This window comes from Accipiter gentilis, chromosome 2, assembly GCF_929443795.1.
Source record: "Accipiter gentilis chromosome 2, bAccGen1.1, whole genome shotgun sequence".
Classification (NCBI taxonomy): Eukaryota; Metazoa; Chordata; class Aves; order Accipitriformes; family Accipitridae; genus Astur; species Astur gentilis.
Window position 1 is genome coordinate 18,310,191 of NC_064881.1, and position 16,998 is coordinate 18,327,188.

The window sequence follows — 16,998 nt, forward strand, 5'->3', positions numbered from 1 at the left end:
GCAATATCTGCTAAGCGGGCTACACTTGCAAACGGAATACCGCCAAGATTTTCAAAGCAATTCTGTATGGGATACATATCATACCTTTTCTAAAACTAAAGGTAGATCCAATGCACTCATAACCATTTTATCAGAAGTGATCAGACTAGTGCTTTATAACATATACCGTTCAGTTCTTCCAATTACAAATTATTTGAATTGTACCTCTGTTTTTCACAAGTAAATCTGCTAGCAAAGCACCTGAAATTTTAACCTTGATTTGTGTAAGATCTACCTGTAACCTAAAGTCAATGTTCTTAATGTTCTTTTTTTTTTTTTTTTTTTTTTTGGACTTAAGAAAGCCTGGAGGCTAAATGCCACCTGCTCTACACACAGAAAACAAAACTCCAAGCAAAACAACACTGCAGCACAACCTGCACAAGTTCAAGACATGAAGTTTGGCACATAGCATTTTTTCTGGTGATTAATGCCAGGTTTGTTTAAAAACAGAAAGAAATTGAGACTTAATTAAAGAATTGCTACTTATGAATTGAGACAGAAAATGATCAATAAAAACTTTACATCAGTCACATGAAGAGATTCAGCAAGCGCATGTACTCAGCTGGCAACATACATATGAAGTATAGATGTAGCAATATAAATAACATGTAAGTCCTCCTTTTGCTAACCAGAAGTTTGTAAATTAGACATGTCTTTTACTAGAATAGCCAGTAGCAATCTATTACAGAATCTCCAAGTTTCCTTTTCCCATCTTTCCTACAAAAAGAATTTATAAAATTAATAACAACTGTTGACTTTAATGCTAAGTTTAGGAGCTGGGGTTGTGGAAGCAGTGCTCACTTCTCTGTGTTGCACATCCAGCCTGAGCTATTTCATCTTCTTCTTCTGGTTCATTATAATAGTCTTTATCAAGTAATTTATAACAGGGAAAACAACAGATGTTAATAGCTTCACACCCTGGACAGGGTCACATCATTTTTATCTCTTTTAATGTACTGGCTATTGAATATTTTGTCTGGCAAGAATGTTTCTGGTTTATCCTGAGAACGAAACAAGTTATGGAGCCGCAATCCCATCAAGACTCATTACAGTAAAACCCCTATGCGTGTGTGGCTACCCTAAGCTTCAGATAGAATCACGGTCCCATCAATCAATGTTTCCTCCTTACACACAGAACACAGGGATTTCATGCCCTGAAGAAAATCTTATCCCAGCAAGCTCTCAAACAGAAGTCACCACACGGTGCTTCTCTGACGTTTCCCTTCCGCACTCTAGAAAGACTCCTCGCGTTTCTTCCAGCCACTACAGGTAACAAGTGATTCCCATGTGAGGTGTCCATATCTTCTCTCTTCTGCTACTTTTTGTCTTTTCTTTGACTGATGCCCCTGGGCAGCTTCATCCCATACTTCACCCCTGTTCTCCCAACTCACTCTCCACTCCATCCCTCCTTCTCAGGTGCAATATCTGGAAGTATGGGGGAGCAAAGAACTAACCTGCTTAGCAATTAGCAGTTATTCTATATGGGAAGCAGTATGAAGAGGTAAAAAAGATGCTTGTAAAGACAAGTGTCTTTAATGCAGCGAGGAGAGAAGGGAGATGATCTGCATGACATGGGCCTCAATTCTGCACAACATCTTGGTCCCTTTCCCTAGGGAAGTTCCCATCTCTCCCTCCTGCAGAGCAGTATGAAGCTTAAAATTTTGTGGTTTGTAGCTCCGTTAGAAGCTGGACTTGGCTGTACATTGCTGGAGCAGCAGGGGAAGTGCCACATCTGCAAAAGAGGGGTCTCAGACCTGACATGACAGGTGGGAGAGGATTTGGGGTGCTCTCCTGACTAGACTAGATTGTTGTGCACTCAGTGTTAATAAATAAATAAGGAGAAAACCAGCAGCCTGGAGGGGAGAGGTAACTGAAGGATGGGACAGATAAACAACTCGTCACTGGGGAAAAAAGAAAGATTAAGATATTTTAAAACGCAAAGAGGAAGTAAAATTCACAGAAAGTAAGAACAGCTTTAAAAGATCTTTAAAAGCACACAAATTGCAGTAATGCCTATGGGTTTTCTAGCTTGTTTTTGTTGCTTTTTTCCCCCTTGAAGACCATTAACTTATTAGAAAATGTCTGTCTAGGCTTATGTAAAAAACCCCAGCCCTTTAACAATATAAATGGGTTCACATTTTACTAAACACATATAGCAAACATCAAAAAATGGCCTGGATATCTAACCAAATGCACAAAGCTGGATCCAATCACCTGTTGCAACAAGCATGGTTTTGGTTCATTCCTACATTGATTCATTTCATTAGTCAAAGAACACCAACCCTTGCAAGGTTACACTATGTGGCAATGCCTTACCAGTGTAGATGCTGGCATTAGAAGCTGGGATGCCAAACTGTGACTCGATGAACTTGGGAATGAAGGTAATAAAAGCTGTGACAATGGCACTCTCAGCTGTGTATGACAAACTCACAAAAAGGAATGTCATGTTGCTTAAGATCCTGACAGCTGCTCTTGGAAGCTCTATAAAATGACAAAAATGACAAACGAATGTTATAAATAATGAGCGAGAAACAAAAGCAAACTGAAACAAAACAAATTGATTTTCTTTGAGATGGACTGGCAATAATGGCTTGCTAGCATCTGGCTACATTTGCTAGGCAGAAGGGAGAGTGCGTATTTGGGATTGCAGTCTTCACTGTCTGCTCTTACCCTATCTCACTGCATTGCCCCAGGGCTGCAGTCCCTCTTTTCACAAACACAACTGAGGTCTGTTTTAACAAAACTGTCTGAAGAAACAGGGTCTACATAGTAACACTACAAAGGAAAGAAAAACAGCAATAAGATGTAGCAATTTTGGAATTCTTCTGATATTTTATTTTGAGATTTTCTATGAGATAACACATATCACACTGCTGAACTGACAGTACTTAGTTTTGCACTCCACAGGAGGAAAACAGATCACATACTCCCCCTGTAATTCTCTGCTTCAAGGACCATGCTTGGAAAGCTGGGATAATAATACTATAATTTGAAAAGGGAATCAAAACATTTTTAATTAAACATTTTTCTACATGATTTAAAAGCACTTACAATAAATGCAGACAAAGTATACTGAAAAAATGTTGCCAATGATATCAATGAATCTCAACATACCTTACATACAACTCATTTAATATTCTCAGAAGGGATAACACAATCAATTAAAAATGAGAGCACATCATTAACTTAAATTGAAAAAGTATTCACAGATGTTGCAATTATCCTCAAATCAAATACCAAAACCCCTGGAAATTCAGCACTGTAGTTAAAACAAACACTTAAATACTTCTAATTCAGTCCCATAGTGACGTCAAATTATCCTCACAAGATGATGGTAACTCTATTCAAGACTTATTTTTTCAGAATAGACGGCATGATTTTAAACTTTTTTTTTTTCTTTGGGGCTTCTATCAAGATCAGATTTTCTGTTCAAATTTTATATGTAACCTACGATGGTTTGGGTTTTTTCATTTGCTTTTCACTTTGTACAGAAATTGAACACTGCTTCAATCAAAGCCCAGTGAATTCAATGACAAGAGCACCCATTAGAAATACAACGTGTTGAGTAAGAATTTTATTGATGGTAAAAGTTGTCAAGTCAAAAATCTGTCGCATTTTCTCCGCTGACTCCAGGAGGTTATCTGTATAAGAGCAAATAGAATTTAGACTCTTGTCATGTCAAAACCTGTCAGGCTGCAAATTAGCACCTGTTGTCTGACTGCATCCAGTCTTAGCTTATGCCAGTCGTCAAAATTTATACTGAATTCATTATGAGTACAGGATTTATAATTTTAATGTAGTCAAATGCTTTCTTGCTGCCTCTATGAAGAAACACATTAAATGTTAAATACAAAAGTTGGTGGAAATAAGTAATGAATAAATCATATTAAGAAGCACTCATGTATTTGAATCTTAATGTTTTTTACCACCTACAGCTTTTTTTAAAAAAATGTGGCACTGTTTGCAATAAAAGAACACAAGAAAACAAGGTAACAGGAGTAGGAGACAATATAGTATCAACATGAATATATGGAAACTGCAATGCAACTGTACACCTTCAGAACTACATTACAGTAGCAAGTACAAAGGTAAAATAGTATCAGTATTTAATGGCAAATATGCTGCATGTTTAAAATACAGCTGATCAAAATTTATCTCATTGTTCAAAAGGAAATGAAGGAGAGGAAAAAAAAGAAAGATCTACAATACCATCAGATGTCAGCCTTCAAACCTCATCAGCTTTGGCGTTGTGTCTGGTTTTGGGTTGGCTTGGATTGGGTTAGCTGATGGGAGCTTAGATGCAAAAAGAAACCAAAGGGCAAGAGCCAGGATGCTCTAACCCAGCTTTTGCAAAGCCTCTCATGGGCCTGGACGATGCAGTTTAAGAAAACGGCTGCCACAGGGCTGCAGCAGGGCAGCTGTAGCAGGATTTCCCCAGGGACAAGGTGCAGGATTGAATGCTTCTCCCCCTGCAACAGGAGGAAGCGTTTATGACCGTGCTGCTGCCACTGTGGGAAAGGAGTCGGGAAACAGAAAGAGGGGGTGCCAGGATTGGTCCTGCTGGGAACTGAGCTATTTGGTGGCAGCTGCTCACCTGTGCTGAAAACATGTGGAAGAAAGTAATAAGATAGTAACTTTCAGAAGACTGGACATCACAGAGAGAAATATCATTTTATTAGGATGATGAACTAAGTGCTCTTTGTAGAAATGAACTAGAAGTCCTTGGCCAAGGGCTGAGTCCAAGATCTTTGCTAAATACATTATTTTAAAGGGCCTGGTCCAAATATCATAATACCTGGTAAAGTTTAGCTCTTCCTGGTAAAACTGAGCTTTAGGAAAATGTCTGGTTTAGAATTTTCAACCTAAAGATACTGAAGAACGAATTAGGTCAAGAACTGCAGAGCATTTTGCTCTGGTTTTTGGATATAGAGCTGTACTTTCTGTTGAATACTCTTTGCATCTGATCTGAGCACTCAGTCTAAAGGTCATTAATTTCAAAACTAATTAGTATTTTGAAATTGGATTGCTACTGATAAATAGATAAAATTCAGAGTCTTGGAATAAGCACAAGTTCTCTTACACCCCTGTGAAGCATTCTTCAGGGAACAGCTCTGCTGATTACTGTAATTTTTGTCATGAAATAAAACAGAGATTATTCCTGCATGCTGCACTAATACATACCACCTGGAGCAGTTGAGGGTTGAAGCTCTCTGTGATTTATAAGGAGCAACTGTCTGGCAGACAAGGAAAAGCTGCTATACAGTAAGAAATTTGCAAATAAAAATACATAGTCAGAATTAGGTTTTGCCTTATTTCCTCCTATGATTATACTCAAATCCTGTGTGACAGAATCTGTATTACACTTCTGTATTTAAAAACCTATAATAAAAAGGCACTACTTCTCATCTCTTTCAACCACACTAATTCTAGTGAAAAGCAAGACTGATAAAAACTTTATGGATCCTTTGTACTAGATAATTAATCATGCATTTAAATCCTTTCAACGTCATATTATTCTTGTGTGTCTAGCCACAGGCCTAGGCTTTGATTTCAAGGCCATTATTAAACCTGTCAGGTTCCAAGTTTTAGGTCTTCAAAAAACATCTCTTGTGTTTCCAAGTGTGCATCAGAAACAAACCTATGAGAACTTGCAGTTTCCCTCATTCTGTCATTTGAACAAATAAATGTCCATCGATGACACTCCGAAAACTGAAATGATCTTTTAGTACGGCTGCAAACATGTTTACACTTCTGTGCAGTAATTCAAATCTTAAACAACCTTACCTTCTTTCTTTTTTTTTTTTTTTTTTAAATAATCTAAAATGTAACTAAAAGTAAAGTGAAACCTGCCTTGCTGGACTGGTTTGCTAGTCTACTAGCAATTTTCTTCCCTTCATGGTCTTTGGCTATATTTTTTTCTGTAGTCAGTATTCATTTTCTTTCACTCATGTGCTGGACCACTGTTTGATTCATGGTAAGAAAAAAGCATAAGAAAAATCTGCAAGCAATACAAATATTCATAAATACTGCTAGAAGCAAAACTATTAAAGCACAATAAACAGAATTTCAATAAAAATTCAAATAATTCTGACTTCACAACCTTTTTCACCATTTAATATATTTTCTTTTACCCCTGTTCCTGTACACCTAGCCCAAGGCGATTCAATGAATATAAATGGGGAATAAACCATGCCAGTCTACAGCACCGTCCTCTTCTGGTCCATCAGCGAAGCCCCTTGTAAGGGTGATGCAGATATTAGCTAAAGGACCTCCTTTCTGCTGGTGCGCCAAGCCTGGACAACACTACCCAAGTCTGCAGCTTTGAAGGAGGCTGCCTCCACACCGAGGTTTCAGGGGCAGCTTCTGCTCTTGCACAGTACAAAGCAGAGCCAAGATTTGAGAGAGAATTTCTGGATTGTTTATCAGAATGGAAATGAGCATTTTCAGACACATACGACTACTTCAAATATATCCTGCATGGAGCTAATCATTAAATTTTAGAATAATATTATGCCATGTATTTCACTTCATTATCTACTCACATACCATTTAAACAACCTCATTCAACTCAGTTCCTCAAGCATTTTCAGGACATGCCGTCAGTACCTGGGTGGTGGCCAGATCATTGAACAGCCCCTAATATCCCATCAAGAGTAGAAAGGTTCAGAGCAAGTTTGATCCGATTATTACTTTTATTAATTTGATTTAGAGCAGCTCCTCAAGGCTCCAGCTATCACTGCTCATCACTGCACGGGGCCATGCCAACCTTTTCTATTTCGAGCTCTTCAAGATGGCCTAAGAAAGGACAAGGGGGGAGCGACTCGCTCAAGGTCAGTGGCACAGCAGGATCTCCAGCCCACAGTCTGCTGAACTCTCTGACATTTATAGCGCTCACTAAGCACCCCCACACACAGACCACAGTCTCCTCCTCCTCCTCTTCTGATCCCTGCCAACTAATCTTCGGGTACTGCAGAAACTCCAGTCCGGATCCTTGGGGAAGCACTGCAGTGGGCTTACCCTACAGCCACAAGGCCCTCAGGAGTTTCTTTTACCTTTGCTGATGCCCTGACAAGCATCATTATCCTCTCTCTGTCCCTGGCTATGACTGACTAGGAAGGGCATACAACAGCTGGTAGACATGAAAAGGCAGACAGGAATATTCCACATTTATGAAAGGGCTGTACACAGGGACAAAACTCAAAATGTTAAAAAAAAACCCAAAGACTACAAAATACGTGTAATTAATTAACACCCCTCGGATTAGATCAGTACATTTTAGGTAATATACACATTTGCTTGCTTTACACTACTCCTTTATTCAATTGCACAGTAAGTTTCATTATAGCGATAAGTAAAAGGGACTGCAGATACAATTTCCATGCTACAAACCCCTAAGGGTATCCATGTAATAAATGAAAACAGTGTTTTTTCCTGCTCAGGCTCATGATTTATCTGCTTGCATGGGATTGAACTGTGGCTTCCTCATTATAAATCTCCTCTAGCTCATGTTGTCTACACTACCTCTATTTCTCCCAATAAACTACATCCAATTTTCTTCCTCCTGTGACCTATTTAATGTTTTATTTAATTCTTTTGATACCTGCCTCAGAAGCACTCTCCTCATGTTTTTTACTGGCAACATAAATAAGAAAAGGCTGAATTCCAAGCCCTTGCATCTCAAAACATGAGAAAAACCAAAGATGTATCTGTATTTTTATCTGATCTCACCTCTACTGTGGGCCAAAATAAAGCTCAGGTCACTGAAGTTGGAGGTTACTTGCAGATGGAGCCAGTTTGGGTTTATTTCTTCAGCCTATACTAGCAGCCATTGCAGGAAAAAGGACCCCAGCCCCCTCCCATCATGCCTTTTTGATTCCTTTTCATTCATTTAGAGAACTAAAAATTAGGACAAGTTACAGCAGGACAAGAACCATTCCGCCAGCTTCCCAGGTAAGACAACATCATATCAGAAGATCAAAACAAACAGTTTCTTTCCTGAGACTTTCCTTACCTAAGCTGCACAGATTTTACAGACTTAACGGCACTGACCTCTGTCATGGCAGACTACAACATCACTGATATTTATTAGTACAGAACAGAAGACGTGACCTACTAAAATCATCAGTCTTCCAGCTACTGCCTAAGCAGAGTTTCTGCCCATCATGCTATAAAAAGATGAAGCCCTGAAATTCAATGAGAAGTATAAAATGTACATTGCATCTCAGAAGAAGCAATGCTAAATGACTTACACACATGCAATCCTTTTTTCCTTCCCATCATAAACAAAATTACCTCAACTGAGAAGCTTGAGGCATGATCTCATTCCATAAAGCCCACTTAAACTTGAAAAATAATTAAATGATGGCGCATTCCTGCTGCAGGCCCTCTTTGCTAGGGTAAATGACACCTAATGGGAAAGCTATTATCAGCTTATAGCAAAATACTTTTCTCTATGTTATCTTGACTCGCTTGGTATCTTTCTGACATGTGGAATACAATGCTGCTTCTCATTGTTCCACGTGGTGAAGTTTCTTCTCCAGAGAAAATGAAGCTTTGTATATGAAAAGCTCTACTTCTGTAGCTCCATTAATACTTTAATATAGGATTTCGTAGAAGGTATGGTACACATTTAGGCAAATACAAGTCAAAGAAACACATACTAAAATGAGATATACAGAAGTTTTCATTTCTGTGAAAAAAAGTACTAGGAAACATTCTCCTAGGAGAATACTTGTTTTCTGTGTATCTGTGCATGTAGTGACATTACATGACCTGGAAGGTAAAATTATGTACAGAAACAGAGAACCAACATCAGCAAACTCATCCAGACACAGAGTTTGTCTGAATACCTCTATCTCTTCCAGGCACACCTACAGGTTGAAGCAGTCCCTCTGCTGTGACATTGCCTGCAGTGATTAGGAAAGAGCCCAGCAAAGACTGAACTCCCCTTTCCCACCTCCCTAAGTTAGTAAGAAAACCTTGACAGGAGTAGCCCTGAACTACTTTTGCTAATCAGAGGTAGGTAGGTACCTAATCAGTAGGTTTGAAGGCTAAAAAAATCCACAACTAGCTTTATGGATTTAGAAGAAAACATTATGTATGGGGACTCATAAATATGGGAAATAGAGAGTCTTCGAAGAAGGAAGTAGACAACATGCTTTTCTTGCTTCTCCAACACTTTTTTTAGCTACTTTGCAAACAAAGGGAGAACATGGTTCTGAAAGATCTGATATTGCAGGTTTACCTTGCTTGCTCTGTGCCTTCATTAAGATGCTGTTTTGAAGCTAATAAAATCACCACAAGCAAATTCTGCTCTCCTGTTTTTTCTTTACTTCCATAGAAATTAACAGTAACCTTAGATACCCTGAGAGTACAGATGCAAATGCAATGTAGAGCAAATCAATATGCATGTGGGCAAACATTACTTAGAATTACACTGGTTTTAGTCTAAAACCAGCACACTGGTTTTGCTAAGCCTTGCGTACTCAATATAAAGAGTGATCATAAACATGTCATTAAAAAATCTGCCATTCATTATAACTTGGACTGATACTCAATGAAAAAGTACCACTAATGTTCATGTCAACAAACAAACGAAGTTTTGAGTTCAAATTACATCTAATGGTACAAATGACATTCCATGGTTTCTCCTAGCCCCACTGCATTCCTCAGGCTACCACAAAATGGCACAACCAGAATTCGTATCATGGAATCCAAGGAGGACACGACAGCATTGACAACACAATGGCATTAAGGCACATTCATTCTTGTCCTATACGATTCAATATTATGACACTGTTAAAGCTATATTGTCAACTCCAAATGTATATGCTTCACATTAATTAATTTTTAACAACACTGCCCTTCTTCCCATGGCATTTTACCAATGATTACTACTTACTGTTAGATTTCACATTAATGGTTTACTTCTTGAATAAAATAAAAATCTCTATTACTTGTCAATCTTTTGATCTCTTTGTGTTTCAAAATTAACACAGGTTTCATTCGTCCTAGCCTTCTGGAAATAAATAGCTTGCAGTACAAAATAGTCAGGAAAGGCATATGAAACAAATAATCTTTCTCAATTAACTTACCCGAATGCATGAATGTAATTGAACTCACATACTAGAATTCTTTTTACTTGTTTCACTTGTATTTCAGAAGAGCACTTCATTCTAAGAAGGACAGCTTACAGCAAGTATGACAGTTACAAACTGTAAGGTGACAAATACGTCTGGTAATAGAGGTCCTATAACTATAAGAAATTGGCTACCTGCTTGTTACAGGTGCACATTAAACACTTCAATAATTTGAGTAAATGGATGTCTTACACTCATCACTGTGTTTTGTAATTTTACAGGATGACCATCTATTATTATCTCAATAGCAAAATGTAGTATTGAATACAGGATGTCAGAACTCTGCCTTCAATTACACTCATACAATCCTAGATGATCTTGTATACAAGATTTAAAGCATTTAAAAATTAAAAACAAACTTCACCTTTAACATTCTTTCCAAATCCCATAGAGGCAGGAACTGCACTGTCTGCTTGTATTTTACTATTTGTTTTCTCTTTCATCACCTCATCATCACTTGAAACATCATCAGAGTTCATCTTCTTTTTCTTTTTCTTTTTTTTATGTCGAGGAGGAAGCTTTTTCGGAAAGGTAAACATGGGAAATATCACAAGGAGCATTGCAATGGCACAAAGGAGAAATCCACTCCACCTAATGCCAGAAGACAGGAACAGAAATGAAAGCCAATGCATTACATGAAATAAAAACCCCAAAATTATTATTACAGGCTGTGCTGGCTGGAAAGACATATTTGCAAAATATGGAACATCAACATTAAGAGTAAAGGATTGAAATGGGGGAGAGCCTTCACTGCACTAAAACCCTTAACTAGAAGATGTTTCTGTTGGCTTGTCTACTGATAAAGGTATTTATCCAGAACCACCAAATACTATGAAATAGTGTCAGCTTTGAGTTCCTGTAAATTTTCACTTTTGGTAATTACTCAGTACTAAGTGCTGAGAAGTAGATACTCGCTTTTACTTTGCCTTTCTCGCCTAATCCCAGTAAAGCAATACAGTGTTCCTCTGGAGAACATGAAAAAAGTTATCCAAGGCATGAGAAGATAAAATGTCCAGATGGATACATCAGGGCTAAATCTGTTCTGCTTTCCAGTCTCTACCTCTCCCTGCCCTGACTGTCTAATTCTCTCTCTTCCCAATGAAGAGCTTCCAAAACCTGATTGTAAACAACTGATGTGTTGCAGTTCATGCCAGGGTTTATGCCTAAAACATTGCAGCTCTGTTCTGTGACCACAACCTGAAATATCCCTTCACAAAGAACTTCCTCTGTCTTATAAGAACTGGATATAAACAACGCTGCAATGACCGCTTGGCTCACACAGAATGACTTGGGACATACCCACAGAAGAGGCAATGTATGGGATGCCAGGAAAGCGCCCTTTAGACTGCAGGCATACAGTTATCCTCCCTCAGGCCAAGAAGCTTAATGAACTTTACCACAGCAACACAGAGGGGCAAAAGGGCCTTACTGGAAAATACTCTAGAGTTAACCTTCTGCAGTCAGAAGGCTGATAGTAGAGTATCGGATAAAATAATTTCTCCTCTAAGTCCATCTTGCAATCAAAGACTACAGGGAAACACGGATAAACTCACATAGATGCTTCCATAAAGGACAACCTCAGAATTCACCCACAGAGTTCCTCCCATGTACTGAAAGTGCAATTCTCACTATGTACTGATCTAATTGTATTGGGTTTATGTGGCAAGGTTTCGGTAGCAGGGTGGGGGCTGCAGGGGTGCTTCTGTGAGAACACACCATGAGCTGCCCCCACATGGGACAGAGCCAGCTCCAGCCAGCTCCAAAAACAGATCCACCACTGCCCAAAGCTTAGCCCATCAGCAACGCTGGTGACATCTCTGTGGTAACTTATTTAGGAAAGGGTAAAAAACGTTGCAGAGCAGCTGTGTGAGGGGAGTGACAAAATGCGACAGAACCAGCCCTGCAGACACCAAGGTGGGAGAAGGAGGGGGAGGAGGTGCTCCAGGTGCCAGAGCAGAGATTCCCCTGCAGCCCGTGGGGAAGACCACGGTGAGGCAGGCTGTCCCCCCGCAGCCCAGGGAGGTCCACGGTGGAGCAGATCTCCACCTGCAGCCCGGGGAGGACCCCACGTCGGAGCAGGTGGGTGCCCAAAGGAGGCTGTGACTCCGTGGGAAGCCTGTGCTGGAGCAGGTTTTCTGGCAGGACTTGTGACCCCGCGGGGGACCCACGTTGGAGCAGTTTGTGAAAGACTGTCTCGCATGGGAGGGATCCCACACTGAAGCAGGGGAAGAGTGTGAGGAGGAAGGATCGGCAGAGACGAAGTGTTATGGACTGACCGCAATCCCCATTGCCTGTCCCCCTGCACCTCTCAGGGCGGAGGAGTTAGAATAGTCATTGAGTGCAGCTGAGCCTTGGAAGAAGGGAAAGGTGGGCAGAAAGTGTTTGTAGTTTTGTTTTTAATTCTTACTATCCTACTCTGTTATTAATTGTCAATAAATTAAATTAATTTCCCTAAGTCAAGTCTGTTTTGCCCATGATGGTAATTCGTGAGTGTTCTCCCTGTCCTTATCTTGACCCACAAGCTTTTCATCATATTTTCTCCCCCTGTCCGGCTGAGGAGGCGGAGTGATAGAGCAGCTTTGGTGGGCACCTGGCAGGCAGCCAAAGTCAACCCACCACACTAATCTACACTAGCGTTTGGAAGTTTTAATCATGTTACTGTGATACCAAACCATAATGATAAAAGACTGAAGTTCTTTGCTTTCAAATCACAGTTTACAGAATAATTTTTACATTTTTTGTACATCCTTTACACTTAGAAAAGGAACCTACAACAGGAAACTACTAATTATATATTTGTTCAAACTTTAAACATTTAGAAGTATTGAGTAGACAGGACTATTTACAGAAGAAACAAAACATCTGGCCTCATATTTGTAATGCAAACATATTGCAAATTTTTAAATGAAGACAAATTCATATGCATGTGTAATGGTTTGTGTGGTAAATGGTTATGCAAAGGCAAACACCAAACAAACAGCCATGTGTAACACCATTTTTGTTAGAAAGATTGTGGAGGAAGCTTTCGTGAGGCAAATCTAAGTAACTGCAAGTTTTGGCTAGTTTTGGTATTATGTAAACAGAAAATCCTCTATTCATGCATTTCAGCTGATAACATGCATGGATTAGAAACCAGACTTTTAGGAGGATTAGTCAGCACTATCAGGCAGGGAATAAATCAGTAGACTGTATAAAAATGTAGTAACATCCCTTTCAGGATCTCAAAAGCAGAGGGTGAAAAGGTACTGATCAAAGAAACAATCTGTGGCAAAAATACACAGAAATCTGAAACGATCCACTCAGTGGGAAACAGCAAAGGAGACAGGGCCTGTGCTGAAGCACAAGATGAAATTCAAATTCAAAAGGACCATTATGGCAGCATACCAAGTGCTGGAGATGTCACAAATGCAGCACTGGATGCAATTATCTGCACTGTCTACACTTCACATGTTCCTGCAGAAATATTAAAGAACTGGAAAACAGAAAAAAGACAATATCAAAAATAATAAGGACACCTACAATGGGAAATGAAAGGTCAGAACAGGATCTGTATTAATTAAAAAGCCCTTATTTTCTGTCTTCTAAAGTCAAAGAAAATATGCAAGAGAATACCTCAAAGGCATCTGCACAAGCCCTAGGAACTCAAATAAAAGCAATTAAAGCTAAGGAAGGACCAGACACTGCTGGAGGAATTCCTTTAAACTTCCTGTGTCGAATGCCGATGAAAGACTATATGGGAAGATCCAAGCATTAAACAGAATCAGAACTAGGCAAACACTCAGAAAAGTGTCAGCAAAAGAAAATTTGATTCAAAGCACCTGACAGACTGCCAAGGGCTATTCTACAACTAATGAGATCCCTACATAGCACATTAACAGTTCTCGAAGACAACAACATGATGGATGATTTCTAACACATCCCTACAGTTACAACATTTGACTAAAAAGCAGTTTTAAACATTTGATGGGCTGGCATAGACAGCTGGCCTGTAGTTTAGCCCAGAGCACCTACAGAAAGCCCAGGTGTGCAAAATCCAGGAGTGCAAACCCAGTTCTGTGAAACTCAAGGAAGAATGAGATCAGAAATAACCCTGAGAAATAACCGCTTACTTTGTTTCTCAGGTATCACAAGAGAGAAACCAAGTTACCTGTCCTGCATATATACAATATCTGTCTTAGAAAGGAACAGCTTAAGTAAAAAATAGGCTTTACTGCAATTTTTGTTGTCATATATCATAGCTGCTGTACTCACTCTTTTGTCTGTAATCATTACCTCCTTTAATAATGGAATTTTTTCACAGGATCCCTGCGTTAAGTTAGAAACCTTACAGCTATAATAAAGGAAAGATGGGAATCAATGACACTAATTTACTTCAAAGGAGACAAGGCTGAGAAATCTCAAATATGACTGCCCATTAACTTATCTCAACTGCACCCTACTTTTAAAAAGCATGTCAGCTGAAGTAAGTGCTAGACTACTCTCATATTTCAAATTGTTAGATTACATAAATAAAAATAAACTTGGCTACGCAGCACTTCCCTGCAAGGAGAAAATGTCACGGTCCCAGAAAACAGATTTCATTGGAATGTAAGGCTATACTTTCAGAGCTCTCTGCAACTGGGCAGTCAGTGAGTAGCAAGGGACAAAGGACCAATCCTCACAATGTGAGAGTCTTCATTTTAATGGGTAGATAAAGAACAGACAGAGAAAAGAGAATGAGACGCAGATGGTACGAGCACCATCAAACTTTTATGAGAGGCCACCACAGATTGTGAAACAAATTACTAGAGAACAGATAACAGGGTATTTTTCTCTTCAGAAATTAAAGAGAGAAAAAACTGAGAGCGCCAAAAATGAAAGACCTGGAACACCCTTCAGGGAAAGCCAATTTCTACAGATTTAATCAACATGACAGAAAAAGGAAACTTTGAATGACTTTTCCTTTTCTATGCTGGCTGGAATACAACTTTCCTGCTGAGATCCTACAACAGCTGATTTCCTGCCCTCAGTCATATATGCATCACTTCTGCTGGCATCCCTGTGCAAAACTGAAACCACCAAGATACTTTGTTCAGGTGACATTAAATACTGGAGATATATTAAATGCATTTAGCAATTTGACATAAAATCCTCTGAATGCCCAACTAGGCTCTTTTCCTCATTTTGCTTGCAAGGTCCAGTACAATAGATGTTCTCAAAGCCTGCCCACAGAAATGGCTGTAAGAGGTGACTTCTCACCACTTTTGCCATGGAGCTCAGGGATTACAGCATTCCCATAGGACGTCAGGGATCCATCCCTAGCACTGGGCATCCATCCATGCCACTCACTCTTTTGAGGGAGGGTAGTTAAACTTGTAATTCACGAGCAAGGACAGGCATTTTTTTGCCTGATCTCTCTCATACATTTGGCTATGACAACATTGCATGTATATCCAAGCTAGCTTTAAACATGCAGTAGCAGCCATCCATCTGCTGCGGCACAGACCCTGGTGCAAATGGCCCAAGAAGTGGCAAACTGATGTGTCTGTGCTGCTTTGGTTATTTTAGCCTCACCCAGGCTGTTTTAAGTTAAAACTCACACAGGTATGCCTACATCATAAGGCAGTTGTATCAGTGGCTGCATTACAGATAAAATCAAAAGCTTACCCCTCACTCATATAGCCCCACTGATTTCAATTAACAAATATATTTATGGGCCTGCTCATGATTTCTGTTGAGAAGTACTGATCAGGTGCTGATTACCAGTTCTGACATGTCCTTAAAAACACATGAAACGTAAGAGTTTTATAAAGAATGTATAATACTTGGCTTTCATTTCAAATCTTTTATTCAAGAATACTTAAAGCACATTTTTGACACTGCCGCACATTCACTTCTGTGAGATAAGTCAGTATATACAAGAGAGCACAGAGTCATTAACCCCAAGGTCACAGGTTAACTGAGCACTCAGGTTTGCCTTTCTCCCACTGAAAATTTGGCTAGACAGTCCTGTGCAGCAATGCTCTTGGACTAAGACAAATAAAGCAGTGATAAATCTCCAAAGGTTTAAGAACATTCCAAAGAGAGAATTTTTCACATCAAACTGCCAGGAGAGATCACTGCAGGATAAATAGAAATGGATACGATCTGACTGCAATGGCAGAGTGACAAACACTAATCCAGTGCATGAGAACTGACACTGCACCCTACATTTACGAAGTAGAGGTCTCCTCCTGGGATATGAACTTAAGTCTTTTCTGCGCTTGCACAAAAATTTCAAGGCAGATTTATGAATTATCTGAGAAAAGCCAGTTGAAGACTCCTCAAGACCTGCTTCCTCAAAGAGGTATTTTCCAAGGAGGCCACATACCAAAGGCTGCCCAAAGACATCAGCTAATGATTATGGCCATTACATCTCAGCGCTGCTGGAAGCCTACTATTTACTAGAGAGTACTGTGATGGTTTGCATCATCTGCTGCCTAAACATGAGCCATCACCCTGAGAAACAAGACTGGGAAGGCCATGTTCTGACCCCATTCAATCTCCTTCTCCTAGACCAGCGTAAATGAAGTCTACCATTTCTCATCTGGGCAGCAGAGCTCAGCCTTTCTTGCTGCCTGCTTTGGAAGACCAAAGAAAGGATTAATCCACCTTCCAGCAGGAAGGGCTTGGCCCTGGGCAACAGTGATCCTTGACGGTCTCCTGCAACATGGATATTCTGTCCTGCCACCCCTGTGCTGAGGACTCTCAGTCAGTGCCCACAGTGGTCAGAGCCAGTCATGGAGCAGCCAAAAGCAGAAGGTTTTCCATGCAATGTGCCCATGCACTTCTGCAGAAGTGT

General features: G+C 39.8%; 1 protein-coding gene across 2 annotated transcripts in view; it reads right to left on the bottom strand.

Annotated features, from left to right (window-relative positions):
• The window catches only part of SLCO5A1 (solute carrier organic anion transporter family member 5A1), a 76,972-nt gene that overhangs the window by 25,518 nt on the left and 34,456 nt on the right, over positions 1-16,998 (bottom strand). For both annotated transcript variants that reach the window (XM_049824413.1, XM_049824406.1), the window contains exons 4-5: positions 10,543-10,769; positions 2,356-2,520 (exon numbers count right to left, since the gene is read on the bottom strand). In XM_049824413.1, coding sequence (XP_049680370.1) covers positions 2,356-2,520; positions 10,543-10,769 — 392 coding nt within the window. The remainder of the gene's footprint in view (positions 1-2,355; positions 2,521-10,542; positions 10,770-16,998) is intronic.